Source organism: Aureococcus anophagefferens, assembly GCF_000186865.1.
Source record: "Aureococcus anophagefferens unplaced genomic scaffold AURANscaffold_1, whole genome shotgun sequence".
Classification (NCBI taxonomy): domain Eukaryota; class Pelagophyceae; order Pelagomonadales; family Pelagomonadaceae; genus Aureococcus; species Aureococcus anophagefferens.
In genome coordinates, this window is record NW_008705561.1 from 1,244,804 (window position 1) to 1,258,254 (window position 13,451).

Genomic DNA, 13,451 nt, shown 5'->3' on the forward strand with positions numbered 1-13,451 from the left:
GAGGAAACGACCTCCAAGCTCCATCGCTCGGGGCTGCGGTCGCGGCTCCTCACGCCGCGCCGCCGCGCGTCCAAGGGCTCGACGGACGCGACGGCCAAGGACGCCGAGGCGCGCTCGGCGGCGCGCGCGTCGCCGCGGGTCGCCGCCGCCGAGGCGCCGGCGGCTCCCCCGCGGCGCGCCAACTTTCGCGTCGCGGCGGCGGCGCCCGCGGTGCCCGCGGCGGCCGCGGAGCCCATGCCGCGGCGCAACTACCGCGCCCTCTCCCTGTGAATCGACGTCGCGGACCTGCCTTCTTGTGAACCCACGGCGCCTCCGGACGAGGGCGAAGCTCCTCCGCCGCGCGCCGCCGCGGACCTGCCTTTTTGTGAACCCACGGCGCCTCCGGACGGGGGCGCCGCCTCCGCCCGATAAGAAACGCACGCCGCGTGAGCGCTTAGTTCAGGGGGAAGTCGTGGGCGGCGCAGACCTTGGCGTCGACGGCGTAGTTCTCGGACTTGCGCTTCCAGAGCGCGTAGCGCTGCTTGAAGGTCCGCTTCGCGAGCTCCCAGTTCGCGGACGCGGGCGACAGCTCCGCGGCGCGGTCGCGGCGCTCGCGCGTGAAGTAGGCGGCGCGGAGGTAGTCGTCGACGGTCTTGCCGTGCCACTTGAGCCAGAGCTTCTTTTTTGAGGTCACAAAGTGCGCGAGGTCCGGGAAGCCGAAGTCGTCGACGAGCTTCTGGAACTCGTCCGCCGTCGCCGTGTGCGAGCCGCCCGCGCAGCGGAAGTGGCCGACGTCGCTCTCCAGGAGCCACTGGTAGCCCGCGTCGCACTCCGTCTTCTTGATGGCCGCGAGCGCCGGGTGGACGCCCGGCTCGTCGGGCCGCGGCGGCGGCAGGCCCGGCGCGACGACGTAGGAGTGCTCGCGGTAGCGCTTCGTGAAGAAGCCCGGCCCCTGCCAGCCGGCCTTGCGCTCGTCGGCCGGCCGGTTCGCCGGCGCGAAGGGCCGGTCCTGGCAGACCTTGCAGCCCTCCGCGTGCCGCCACGAGCACACGTACGCGCGGCCGTCGAGGTAGCCCGTGTCGACCCACTGCCGCAGGGTGCACCGGACGGGGTCCTTCGTCTTCGACTTTTTTTTCCTCGCGCGCTTGCCGCCGAGGAGGCCCACGAGGCCGTAGAGCGTCGCGTTCTGCGGCAGGCGGTACTGGGCGACGCTCGCGCCGCTCGCGAGGTGCCTGGAGCCGTAGACGAGCTCCACGTCCGCGCAGGGCTTCGTCGAGTCGTAGCCGCCGGCGCGATCGGCGATGGTCGCGAGGCAGGCCTTGAGCTCGTCGACCTGGCAGTCCGGCGCGACGTCCCGGAGCGTCGTCGTCCGGCCGTCGGGCATGGACACGAAGAGCGTGAGGCCCGCGCCGGCGGCGTCGCGGCTCGCCGGCGCCGCGACGCTCCCGCCGGGGCCGCCGCCGCGGCGCCGCGCCGCCGGGGCGGCGGGGCAGCAGGCGCAGGCGTCGTCGGCCGCCGCCGCGGGCGCGCAGGGCGCGCAGAACTCGCCCCAGGCCTCGGGCGCCGGCGGCGGGCCCGCGTCGGGGTCGACCATGTTCCGGAGGCGCACGGACGCGGAGAAGGACGCCATGGACCGCGCGTAGGCCGCGCGCGCCTCGGCGCTCGCGCCGCCGCCGCGCCGCGCGTCGTCGAGCGCCGCGCGCGCGACGGACGGCGTCGTCGCGTCGGCGTGGGGGCCGGCGAAGGTCGCCGCGGGCGCTGTCGCGGCGGCGCGCCGCTCGCGCTTCGCGACGGCGGCGTCGAGGATGTCCGCGTTGCGCGCGGGCGCCGCCGCCGGCGGCCGCGGCGGCGCCTCGGCGCACGCGAGATCCATGACGAGGCCGTCGCGCTCCTCCTCGAAGCGCGCCGCGGACCGGTCCTGGCCCGCGGCGCGCCAGGCCTTGGCCAGCCCGTCGAGGGCGCGCACGGCGACGTCGCCGCCGACGCGCATCGCGGCGGACGAGCCGAAGCGCGCGATCGCGAGCGGTCCCGAGCCCTCGGCCTCGCCGAGGCCGCAGTAGATCTCCGCGGCGGCGAAGGCGTACCAGTGCCGCCAGGCCTCGCAGCCGGCGGCCCCGGCGTCGTCGGACCAGCGCCGCGCCGCCTCGGCGCAGCGCAGTGCCAGGCGGCGGACCTCGGCCGTCGGCTCGGGCCGGCGCCGCAGGAGTGCGACGGCCTCGTCGAGGGCCGCGCGGCGCCGCGCGGGCGGCTTCGCGGCGTCGTCGAGCTGGGCGACGGCGAGGCGCAGCTCGCCGAGCGACCCGCCGCCCATCGAGGCGGCGCCTCCCATCGTTACGCACACGGGCGCTGGGGCAGGCTTTTTATAACATGTTGACCGCGGGTTAGCAGTGCATGATGCCGCTGGTAAAAGCGGGCCGTGTTCGGGCAATCCTTGGGCCGCCAACCGCGCTGCTGCGACGCACCATGAGCCTGAAGCCGCTCGTCGCGTCCGGCGCCGCGGGCTTCGTGGGCGGGGCGCTCATCGGCCTCGTGGGCTGGGGCGGCGCCCAGGTCGTCATCCCGTCGCTGCACCACCCCGTCGTCGGCGCCACGGGCGCCCAGGCCGCGGCCGTGAGCCTGTGCGCTTTGTCCATGTCCGCCGTCACGGGCGGCGTCGCCTACGCCCTCGACAACTCGGCGGACCTCGTCGTCGCGGGAGCGATCGGCGCGCCGGCCATGCTCGGCGCGCGCCAGGGCGTCAGGATCGCGTCGAAGCTGTCGACGGCGGCGTCGGGCGCCATCTTCAACGGCCTCTCGGTGATCATGATCCCGACGCACTTCGCCGTGCAGCACTACCGGCGCGCGCACGCCGTCGCGGACGCGGACGCCGGCTCCGGCCGCTCGGGCCCGGCGATCGCGGGCCACGTCGTCTTCGGCTACTTCCAGGGCGTCTCGAGCGCCGTCATGGGCGTCGGCGGCCTGCCCATGGCCATGAGCTACCTCACGCTCGCCTGCCCGACGCTGCCGCACCACCTCGTCCAGGGCACGGCCATGGCGTCGGTCGTGCCGGGCATTCTCGCGTCCGGCGCCGCGCACCTCGTCGCCGGCAACGTGCCCTACAAGCTCGCCGCGGCCGTCGCCGTCGGCTCGAGCGCGGGCGCGACGGTCGGCGCGCGCGGCGCGCTGAACCTCGACGAGACGAGCCTCCGGGACCTGTATATGGCAAGCCTCGTCGTGCTCGGCGGGCGGAGCGTCGTCGCCGCGGCCATGAACGTGCGGACCGTGCTCGCGGCCGGTGCCCTCGCCGCGCCTCGGTCGCCCGCGCACGTCGTGCCGAACATGCTCCTCCGCCAGGCCATGAGTAAAGTGCGTTAGACGAAGGCGGCGACGTGGCTGAAGAGCGCGCCGCCAAAGTCGGGGTGGCACATGATCGCGACGCCGAGCGCGAGCCGCGCGGCCTCCAACTCCGCGAAGACCTGCGTGCTCCGCTCCCGGATCTCCGCCAGCGGCGCGTGGTGCCGCATGTCGTCGCCGAGCTTGCCGACGGCGCGCACGCGCTCGCTGCACCGCGCCGCGTGCGCGTGGACCGCGAGGCACGGGTGGAACGGCGGCCGCAGCGCGAAGTGCTCGAGGCCCCGCAGCCGCGTAAGCCGCTCGAGAATAAGCCGCCCGCAGCGCTTCCAGCCGTGCGCGATCGGCAGGGGCCCTCGGCACATGGGGCACGCCCGAAACCCTTTCAGCAGCACTCGTCGCAGGCAGCGGTGGCAGAACAAATGGCCGCAGACCGTGAGCACGGGATCCGTCGGCAGCTCGAGGCAGACGGAGCACTCGAGATCGTCGTCCTCGTTGCGCGCGTCGAGGTCCCGCCCCCGCGGCGACGCCCTCGGCCGCGCCTTCGCGAGCGGCGTGCCGCAGCGGCGCATGATCTGGCGCGTCCGCGACCGGGGCGTCGTCGCGCGCGGCGACCGCGGCCGCGGCGACGCGGGCGCCGCGGGCAGCGCCGGCGCGGGGGCGGCGACGACGCCGAAGCGCTCGAGCCGCGCCGTCCGCTGGCGCTGGCGCGCCTTCGTCGCCGACGGCGCGTCGCGGTCGCCGCGGACGCGCAGCGCGCCCCGGGCCGCCGTGCGGCGCACGAGGGCCACGTAGGCGCAGAGCGTCCGCCGCTTCGCGCCGCGGCTCAGGCGCACGCCGACGTCGCCCTCCCGCAGGTAGATGCCGAGCTCCGCCGGGTCGCAGGACCGGTGCGCGTAGCGCGCGACGCCGGCCCGGTTCTGAGGCCAGCCGCGGATGAGCGCGCGGCACGCGACGAGCCGCTGCAGGTCGCAGCCCGGCGCCGCGTTGCCGCCGTCGGTCCTGCGCCACTCGCCGCCCGCGCGCAGCCACGCGGCGAGGAAGTGGAGCGCGCCCCGCTCCAGCGCGAGGCGCCCGAGGCTCTTGCCGTCGCCGAAGGGCCGCGACACGTCCAAACCCTCGAGGAGCCGGGAGAACAGGGACGCCGCGCGGTGCTCCTCGGCCTCGTCCTCCGGCGCGCAGGCGACGACCTCGCGCGCGTCGCGCCGCTGCCGCTCGACCTTGAGGAAGCTGCTCAGCTCGCCGACGCCGCGCGGCGTCTGCCGCTTCCGTCGAGGCGGCAGCCGCTGGAGCGCGGGCAGCTTCTTGCACGGGAGCGGCCGCAGGCGCCGCACGATGCCGCTCCGCACGAGCGCGCGGTCCTCCATGGGCGCGACCGGACCCGCAGAGCCGCACGCCGACGAGTTGTGAGAGCTCGCTTCACCATTAAATTCCAGATGCACGATGCCGGGAAACATTCACCTTTTGCGGGAGTCGCATCTCGAGCTGCTGCCGCGCGCGCGCGACTCTCGCCCAGCGCTGCCAAACGGTGCAGCAGCGCACACCGACGCGCCGTCGACGCCTTTGCACGCTGCGCAGCGATCTCTCGAGCGGTGCCCGCATCGCGCCACCAAACGCGCGATGGAAGGCGCGCCGGAGCCCCTCGTCATCACGCCGAAGGAGGCGATCTTCGACCCCGCGTCCTACGGGCAGGCGCTCGTGACCGTCGAGGGCACCGTCGTCGTGCTCGACCGGGAGCTCGGGCGCATCGATATCTCCGCTGGCGGCGCGAAGCTCATCTGCCGCATCGACGAGATGGCCGCCGCGAGCGACATGCTCGCGGAGGCGAGCGTCGTGAGAGTGACGGGCCGCCTCCGCAAGCAGCAGCGGCGGACCTTCCTCGAGGCCGTCGACGTCTACATCGTCCATCCCGGGTAGCGCCGACCGCGCGCGCGAAACGGCGTTTGTAATCTGCTGTGCAGCACACGACGGCACCCGAGGGCCGCTCCGCGCTCTTCAGGCGAGAAGGCATTCGAGAGACGAGTTAAAGATGCCGCGACTACCCCGACGCTGGCGGCGGAACGACCTCCGCGTCGACGGCCGCCTCGTCCGGGAACGCGAAGGCGCCGAGGACGCGCTCGCGCGCGGCGCGCGCGTCGGCCTCGCGCTGCATCCACTTGCGCTTCTGGCGGTGGTTCTTCGCCTCGGCGATCTTCGCCGGGAAGTCGACCTTGCAGAGCGACACGTTGAGGTGGCCCGCGCGCTTGCGCACCGTTCCCGAGCGGCCGCGGCCCATGAATTTGATGCGCTTGAGGAAGGGCGCCGGCGTCACGAAGGCGCGCTCGACCTCGAGCTCCTCGGGCACGAGCTCGTGCGCCGCGCCCGCGCGCGCCGCGCAGCGCTCGATCGCGTCGGCGACCGTCGGCGCGTACCGCTTCTTCGTGAACTGCAGCTGCGCGAGGGCGTCGGGCACCCACAGGTTCCGCACGAGCTTCGCGAGCAGGTTCAGCTTCCAGGGCGACGTCCGGATGTTCTCGTGCTTGTAGTGCGTGAGCGCGTCGCGCGGCTTCGGGGCGTAGTGCGTGAGGCGCACGGCGCACGGCGCCGCGGCGCGCGGCGCGGAGGCGGCACGCAGCGCGCAGGCCGCTCGGCGCGCGGCGAACATCTCGAACGCTGCGTCGGCGCGCGCGGGCGGCGCGGCGACGGCGCGTGACACCTCCGCGACAGCGGCGGTGCTCCTCGGCGCAGCGAGCCGTCGCGACGCGGGCAGCCCAAAGCGCCGCCGCCGCCGTCGTTGGCACGCAGCCCGCCATGCGGTCGCGCAAGGTCAAGGACGACGACGAGTCGTCGGCCGGCGGCGCGTCGAGCGCGAAGGCGCATCCCTCGTCGTCGACGGGTCTGTCGCCCGGCGTCCTGCTCGTGGTAGGGGCCCTGGCGCTGTTCCTCGTGGGCGAATATTTCGACTACGGCGCCAGCGCGCCGGCCCCGGCGAGCTTCGCCGCGGAGGTCCAGAGCCTCGTGCAGGCGCAGAACCGGACGATCTTCGCGCTGCGCGGCGCGCTCGAGCGCGCGACGGCGGAGCGCGCGGCCGTCGCCGCGGCCGTCGAGCGCGCGACCGAGCGCGTGACGCGGCCGCTCGCCGCCGCGGAGCCGGAGCCCGCGAAGCCGCCGCCGCCCGTGGCGCCGCCGCCGCCCGTGGCGCCGCCGCCCGCGGCGCCGCGAGCGGCGGGCGGCGGCGGCGCGACGTTCGCCGGCGTCGTCGACCACGACATCCTCGCCTACGACGACGCCGCGTTCCGCACCGAGAGCGCGGCGGCGATGCTGCGGCGCTACAAGCCGACGCTCGGCGGGGGCACCTGCGAGCGCGACTTCGGCAACGGCCTCGTGGACCACTGGCGGAAGCAGAAGCGGACGTACTGCGCGCCGCGGTCCGACGGCTCGAATCCCGCGCGGCCGCCGTCGAAGATCGACTGCTACCTCGTCAAGCAGACGAGCCACCACGGCAGCGGCGACAACCTGTGCGTCGGGGAGAACGTGCGCGTCAGCTTCGCGGACCTCGCCGACGGCAAGACGCCCCAGGCCTACTTCAAGCGCTACGTCGACAGCAAGCACCAGCAGCAGCACTCGAAGATCGCGTACCGCAAAGGGACGCTCGCCGCGGACTGCACGACGGACAAGGAGGTCTGGCAGTCGAAGCACTTCCCCGGCTGGAACGTCAACTGGTTCAACGCCTTCGAGCAGACCGACGACCTCCAGTGCGACGTCTGGGACTGTGTGGAAATCAACCAGTGAGCTGGGACGTCGGGGCCAAACTTCAGAACTCTCTAGCTCGGTCAAATCGACGTCGATTCGGCTGATCTTTGGACGAATCGATTGCTCTCGTCAAGCTCTCGAAGCAGATCCGAAAAGTCTGGTCCGAACCGTTCAATTTCACGCACATTGAAGTCGGATTGAAGATTTGATTTTCACACAGGTCTGGGAGGAGAACCCGACGCTCATCGTCGAGCGCGACACGTTCGCGAACTTCTTCCACAACAGCGAGGACTTCGTGAACACGCTCATCGCGTTGGCGATTTTGGAGTGGTCGACGGACGACCTGCAGCTCCTCTTCACGGACCTCTACCCCAAGGGCCCCTTCTGGCCCATCTGGTCCCAGGTCTTCAAGGGCCGGCGCGAGCCGCTCACGGCCTGGGACATCGCGCAAAAGTACGGCGACAAGCGCGTCTGCTTCAAGAAGGTCGGCATCGCGATTTTAGGCGCCGCGTCGCCCATCACGGTCGCGTCGTTCAACACGAAGTGCAAGGCGTCGAGCATCGTCCGCGCGTACAGCGACTACGTCGTCCGGGGTTTGGGCTTCGCGCCCGAGTCGCGCTACGCGTCGACCCGGGACCCGAAGCGCGTCGTCGTGACGTTCATGGCGCGGCGGTCCAGCGGCGAGTGGCCCGAGAAGCGCTTCTGCGACTCGGCGCGCTCCTTCTTCGACTGCGCGAAGCTCGGCCACCTCGGCATCCGGAAGCTGGGAAGATCCGTGCGCAACGACGGCGAGGTCGTCCGCGCTTTGAAGTCGCTCGAGGGCCGCGCGTTCCCCAACGGCGCGCGGGTCACGGTGCGCGACGTCGACTACAGCTCCCTGAGCTTCGAGGACCAGATCAAGACGAACCTGGACACGGACGTCATGGTCGGCCCGCACGGCGCGGGGCTCATGCACAACATCTTCATGCCCGACCGGGCCGCGCTCGTGGAGCTCTTCATCGACGGGTCCAGCGCGAATCGCCACTTCCACAACCTGGCGAACTGGCAGGGCCGCCAGTACCACTCCGCGTCCCTCGCGAACCCCGTCCCCACGGGCCAGCTCCTCTCGCTCGTCGCGGCCGCGATCTCCGCGCTCGACCTGTCGAAGCCGTACTAGCCTCTTCGTAAGGGGGGCGACCCCCCTAGGCGTCGACGAGCTCGCTCGTCATGTTGCAGAGCTCGCAGATGCAGAGGCCCGCGGCCGTGCGCGACGTGCGGTGGAGCAGGTTCGCGAAGGTGCAGTGCGGGCAGTTCCAGGACCGCGGGTTCGAGCCGCGGGACACGTGGGCCGCGGGCGCGCGGCCGGCCGGCGGCGGCGCCGGCGCGCGCTGGGGCGGCGGCGGCGCGGCCCGCGCCTGGGCGGCGCGCTGGGCGCTGAGGGCCTGCTGCTGCTGCTGCTGCCGCTGCTGCTGCTGCTGGCCCGCGTTCCACTGCGCGTTGAGGTGCTGGCTCGCCTGGCTCCGAAGGCTCTTGAGCTCGCGCGTGGCGCGGTCGAGGCGCGCCAGCGCGTCGCGCTCGTTGGCGGCCGACGCCTCGAGCTGCTGCTTGTGGTCGCGGGCCTGGGCGATGAGGCGCGCGTTGTCGCGCTTGAGCGCGTCGTTCTCGGCGCGCGTCGCCGCGGTCTGCTCGCCGATGAGGCCCCGGATGCGCTCGGCGTCCTGGGCCGCGCGGGCCTCGGCGGCGGCGGCGGCGCGCCGCTCGCGGTCCACGGCCGCGGACGCCGCGCCGAGGTCGCTCTCGAGCGCCTCGGCGCGCGCGGCCGCGGCCGTCGCCTCGCGGCGCGCGTCGTAGGCCTGGCGCGCCGCGTGGCTCGCGTCGCCCCGGGCGGCCTCGAGGTCCGCGGCGGACGCTTCCAGGGACGCGCGGAGCCGCTCCAGCTCGCGCTTCGCGGCCGCGAGCTCCTCGCGGAGCGGCGCCTCCGCGCGGCGGCTCTCGAGCGCCGGGCTCCGCCACCGCGCGTCGCCGGGGGGCTCCTCCTTGCGCTCGTCCTCGTCGGCGCCGCGGGCCGGGGGCGGCGGCGCCGCCGCGGCGGGCGGGGGCGGCGCGGCGGCGGCGGCGGCGGCGGCCTGGCGCGCGCGGACGCGCGCGCCCATCGTCGTCGGGCCGGCGGCCGCGGCGACGCCCGGCGGCGCCGCGGGGGCCGGCCGCGGCGGCGCGGGCGCCGGCGCCGGCCGGCCCATGGGCGGGGGCGCCGCGCGCGGCGCCGGCGGCGCCGGCGCGGCCGCGGGCGCGCCCCAGGGGCTCGCGCCGGGCGGCGCGCCCCAGGAAGACGCGGGCGCGGCGGCGCCGCCGGCGCGGAGGTCGACGACGCGGTTGATGGGCTGGCGGCACATGGGGCACTTCGTGGACGTGTCGGCCTTGAGCACGGTCTGCCGCCGCCACTGCTGCATGCACTCGGAGCAGAACTCGTGCGAGCCCGCGCAGTCCGCGCGGAGACGGTTCGGCCGCTCGAGGCAGATGGGGCACATGTCGCCCTCGTCGAGCGACGACCGCCGGGGCTCCGGCTCCGGCGGCGGCGGCGCCGCGGCGGCGGCCGGGGGCGGCGGCAGGGCCGCGAGCTTCGCGCGGAGCCGGACCTAAGGAGCGGAAGCGTCGGTCGCGCGCGGCGCGCGCGGCCGCGCGCGCGGGCGCGGGCGCCGCGCGGTCGGGCCCTTGGGCAGCGCGAGCGCCGAGATGCCGCCGTCGTCGAGCGCCATGAGCGACCGGAGCGTCGTCACGCCCGCGGCTGCGAGTTTCTCGGTGTGTTTCGTCAACTTGAGCTCCTCGACGAGCGCCGTGAGCGCTGCTGTTCCGTAGGCGTCGTTCATGATCGTGCGCTATGCGAGGGTGCCGGAGGTGCCGGAGAGGCGTTCGAGGCTGGCGGACTCGACGCGACGCCGGTCAGAGGGGACAGGCGGGAGGCGGAGCCGGCGCCGGCGACTCGATCCGGCAGGGTCAACATCATCGGCATCTTTGGCTTTGGCTGCCTCTCCTGCGGCCGCCGCTCGATCGCGGCGCCGCACGGCCCGGCGCCCCGCGCCGCCCGATCGGCCCCGCAGCCACACAGCACGAACTAAAAGCACCGACCCCATGGCCTTCCGCCTGTCGCAGCAAAAGGCCCAAAAGCAGCGCCAAAATGTGGAGCGCAAGCGCACGGCCGAGGCCCTCGCGGCCTTCGAGGCGTCCTTCGACGCCGGGCCGACGAAGGCCTTCGTGCGCGCGGCGGGGCCCGGCGAGGGCGACCGCGGCGCGACGTGCTTCGATCCGCGTCTTTCCCGGGAAAAACGAGCGCGGACCGCGGCTTTCGAGCGATTAGGTACGCGCCCCCGCCGTCCGCGGCGCCGCCGAAGGCGCCCATGCCGCACCGCGCGCGGCGCGCGGGCGCCAAGAGCTCCATGGACGAGTTCCTCGACGAGCTCAAGAAGCGCGAGACGCTCCGGAGCTTCGGCGCGGACGTCGACGGCCCCGCGCCGCCGCGCGCGGCGCCGCCGGCGTACGAGGGGCGCACGGAGGGCACGGGCTACCAGGGCACGACGAACCTCTGCGTCAACAACCTCGCGGCGACGGTGACGGAGGAGAAGCTCATGCAGGTCTTCGGCGCGTTCGGGGACATTTTTTCCGTCAAGGTCATGTGGCCGCGGTCCGAGGACGAGCGGCGCCGGGGCCGCAACCGGGGCTTCGTGTCCTTCCGCACGCGCGAGGACGCCGACGAGGCGCTCAACGCCCTCGACGAGACGTCCATCGAGGGCGTGCGCATCGCCGTGAGCTGGGGCAAGGCGCTCAAGGACCAGCCCGGCGCGGGCGGCGGCATGACCGCGGCGCAGCGCAACGCGTACTCCTTCGGCGGCCAGGGCCCCCCCGCGGCGCCGCCGGCCAAGCCCGCGCCGGGCCGCCTCGCCGCCGTCGGCGCCATCGCGACGGCCGCGGCGACGGGCGCGCGGCCGAACCCGCTCGAGCAGTTCGCCGCTCGGACGCACGGCGTCGCGCTCCCCACCACCACACCGACGTCGTCGAAGCGGACGCGCTGGGACGCGCCGCCGGACTCGGCGCTCGAGGCGGCCCTCGAGTCGACGGGCGACGACGCGACGGACGCCGCGGTGTTCCAGGCGTCCGCGAAGATTATAGTAGTGGCGCCGCCCGACGAGCGGACGCGGCGCCTCGTCGACGCGACGGCGCTCTTCACGGCCGCCGACGGCCGCGCCTTCGAGGAGTTCGTGCGCGTGCAGGAGGGCGCCAACCCCGAGTTCGCGTTCCTGTCGCTCGCGGATTCCGACGACGGCCGCTACTACCGGTGGCGCGTCTACGAGGCGTGCATGGCCGCCCAGGGCGCGCCCCTCGCCAGGATCTTCCACCTCGACGGCCGCGACGTGCGGGCCTGCCGCATCCAGCGCGGCGGGCCCTACTGGGTCGCGCCGGACGCGGCGACGACCGCCGCGCTCGGCGCCGAGGAGCACGAGCTGCCGCTCACGGCCGCGGAGGCGTCGCGGCGCGCGGACCGGAATTTATTAGACAAGTCCGACGAGAACGCGCTCTACGCGCGGCGCGGCGCGCGCACGGGCGACGCGTCGCTCCACGTGTCCGACGCCATCGAGTTCCAGCTCCAGCTGTCGCGGCTCACGCCGTCGCGCGCGAAGATCCGCGACGCCATGGTCTTCGCGCTCCAGCGGGCCGACGCCTGCCGCGAGATCGCCGCGCTCGTGGTCAACGCCCTCGCCGACGACGCGCCGACGACGGCGCCGGACGCGCTCGTCGCGCGGCTCTACCTCGTGTCCGACGTGCTCCACAACTCCGCGGCGCCGGGCCGCGGCGCGCGCCTCTTCCGGGGTTTGCTGCGGCCGCCGCTGCCCGGCGCGCTCCATCGTCTCGGCGCGCGGCTCTTCGCGCCGGGCGAGGTCGGCGTCATGGAGGCCGCGCGGCGCCGCGCCTTGGCGGAGAAAGTCGCGACGTTGTTGAACGTCTGGCTCAACTGGTCCGCGGCGTTCCCGCCGCTCTTCGTCTTCGGCCTGGAGTCCTGCTTCTTCGAGCACGGTCTCGACGCGTCGCGGAGCCGCGAGGACGACGCCGTCGGCGAGGACCGGGCCGCGGCGCTCCGGCGCGACGCGCGCTTCGCGGGTCTCTGGGACGACGCGCCCGCGGGCGCGCTCGGCTTCCGCCTCGCGCGGCTCCGCAAGTACGTCAAGCACCGCACGCTCGGCACGCACCCGGCGGCGGCCCTCGCGGCGAGCGACGCGGAGCAGGCCGCCGAGGACGCCGCGCCGCCGGCGAAGGCCGCCGCGCGGCCGTCGCGGGCCGCCGCCGCCGCGCCCGCGCCCGGGCCCGCGCGCGGCACCTGGGGCAGCGTCGGCGCCGACGACGACGACGACGAGGACGTCGACGGCGAGGCCATCGACGACCTCCTCGACGACGTCCAAGCGCCCGCGCCGCCGCCGCCGGCCGCGACCGCGGCGGCGCCGCCGGCGCAACCGCCGGCGCCGCCGGAGCAGCGCGAGGCCCGCGGCCGGGACCGGTCGCGCTCGCGGTCCCCGGACCGGCGGCGCCGCGACGACCGCCGCCGCTCGGACTCGCGCGACCGGCCCCGCGACCGCGACCGCCGCCGCTCGGACTCGCGCCGCCGCCGCCGCCGGAGCCCCTCCTCGTCGCGCTCGTCCTCCCGGTCCTCCTCCGCGTCCTCGCGCCGCCGGTCCAGGAGCCGCGGCTCGTCGCGGAAGTACTACCGGCGCGGGTAACCGCTCTCGTTGAAGTTTTCAACGTGGACAAGTTGAAAACGGTTGCGAACTCGATTTTTTTTGTCGAGAAGCCACGATGGCTGACACGTTGGAGGCGGATGGTTGGGTGGCCGCGAGGGACGTCGAGGCAGCCCCGTTGGAGGTGGAGGACGCGCTGAGCGCCGCGGCCGACGCGGCCATGTTCGAGGCCGTCTTCGAGGAGCGGCGGCTCGGCATCAAGCTCGTCCTGGCGCGCGACGACGGCGGCCGCACGGCGGTGGTCGTCGATGAGACCATCGGCGGCGTCTGCCCCGACGACGTCTTTCCGCGGGACGAGCTCGTCGCCATCGACGGCGAGGGCTTCTTCCTCCCGACGCCGGCGACGTTCAGCACGTTTATCACGAAGCTCGCGAAGCGGCCGCGGCCGCTGACGCTGAAGCTGCGCCGCGGCGCCGGCCGCGAGGGCGCGCTCGCCGCGCAGACGAAGCGGCACGAGCGCGCGCGGTCGAAGGCCGCGCTGGAACACTACGAGAAGCGGGAGGAGGACGGCCGCGCGGCGTACAACGCCGCGCTACTCAAGGGCAAGGGCGTCCACGGCGAGAAGGACACGGCCGCGGCGCTCCTCCTGCTGCGCAAGGCGGCGGGCCTCGGCGTCGTGCGCGCGCAGACCGCGCTGGCGTCGCTGTA

General features: G+C 74.7%; 2 protein-coding genes across 2 annotated transcripts; one reads left to right on the forward strand and one right to left on the reverse strand.

The window, feature by feature from the left end:
* Positions 1–433: 433 nt before the first annotated feature.
* AURANDRAFT_60614 (hypothetical protein) lies at positions 434–2,308 on the reverse strand (the record flags this gene model as incomplete). Its single annotated transcript, XM_009034451.1, has 1 exon — positions 434–2,308. The coding sequence occupies one exon, from the start codon at positions 2,306–2,308 to the stop codon at positions 434–436; it is 1,875 nt and encodes a 624-aa protein (XP_009032699.1).
* Positions 2,309–10,454: 8,146 nt separating this feature from the next.
* Positions 10,455–11,354, forward strand: AURANDRAFT_18917 (hypothetical protein; the record flags this gene model as incomplete). The annotated part of the gene is made up of 2 exons (XM_009034056.1): positions 10,455–10,820; positions 11,076–11,354. Coding segments are annotated over 2 exons (645 nt in total), but the record flags the coding sequence as incomplete, so codon positions are not given.
* Positions 11,355–13,451: the final 2,097 nt, after the last annotated feature.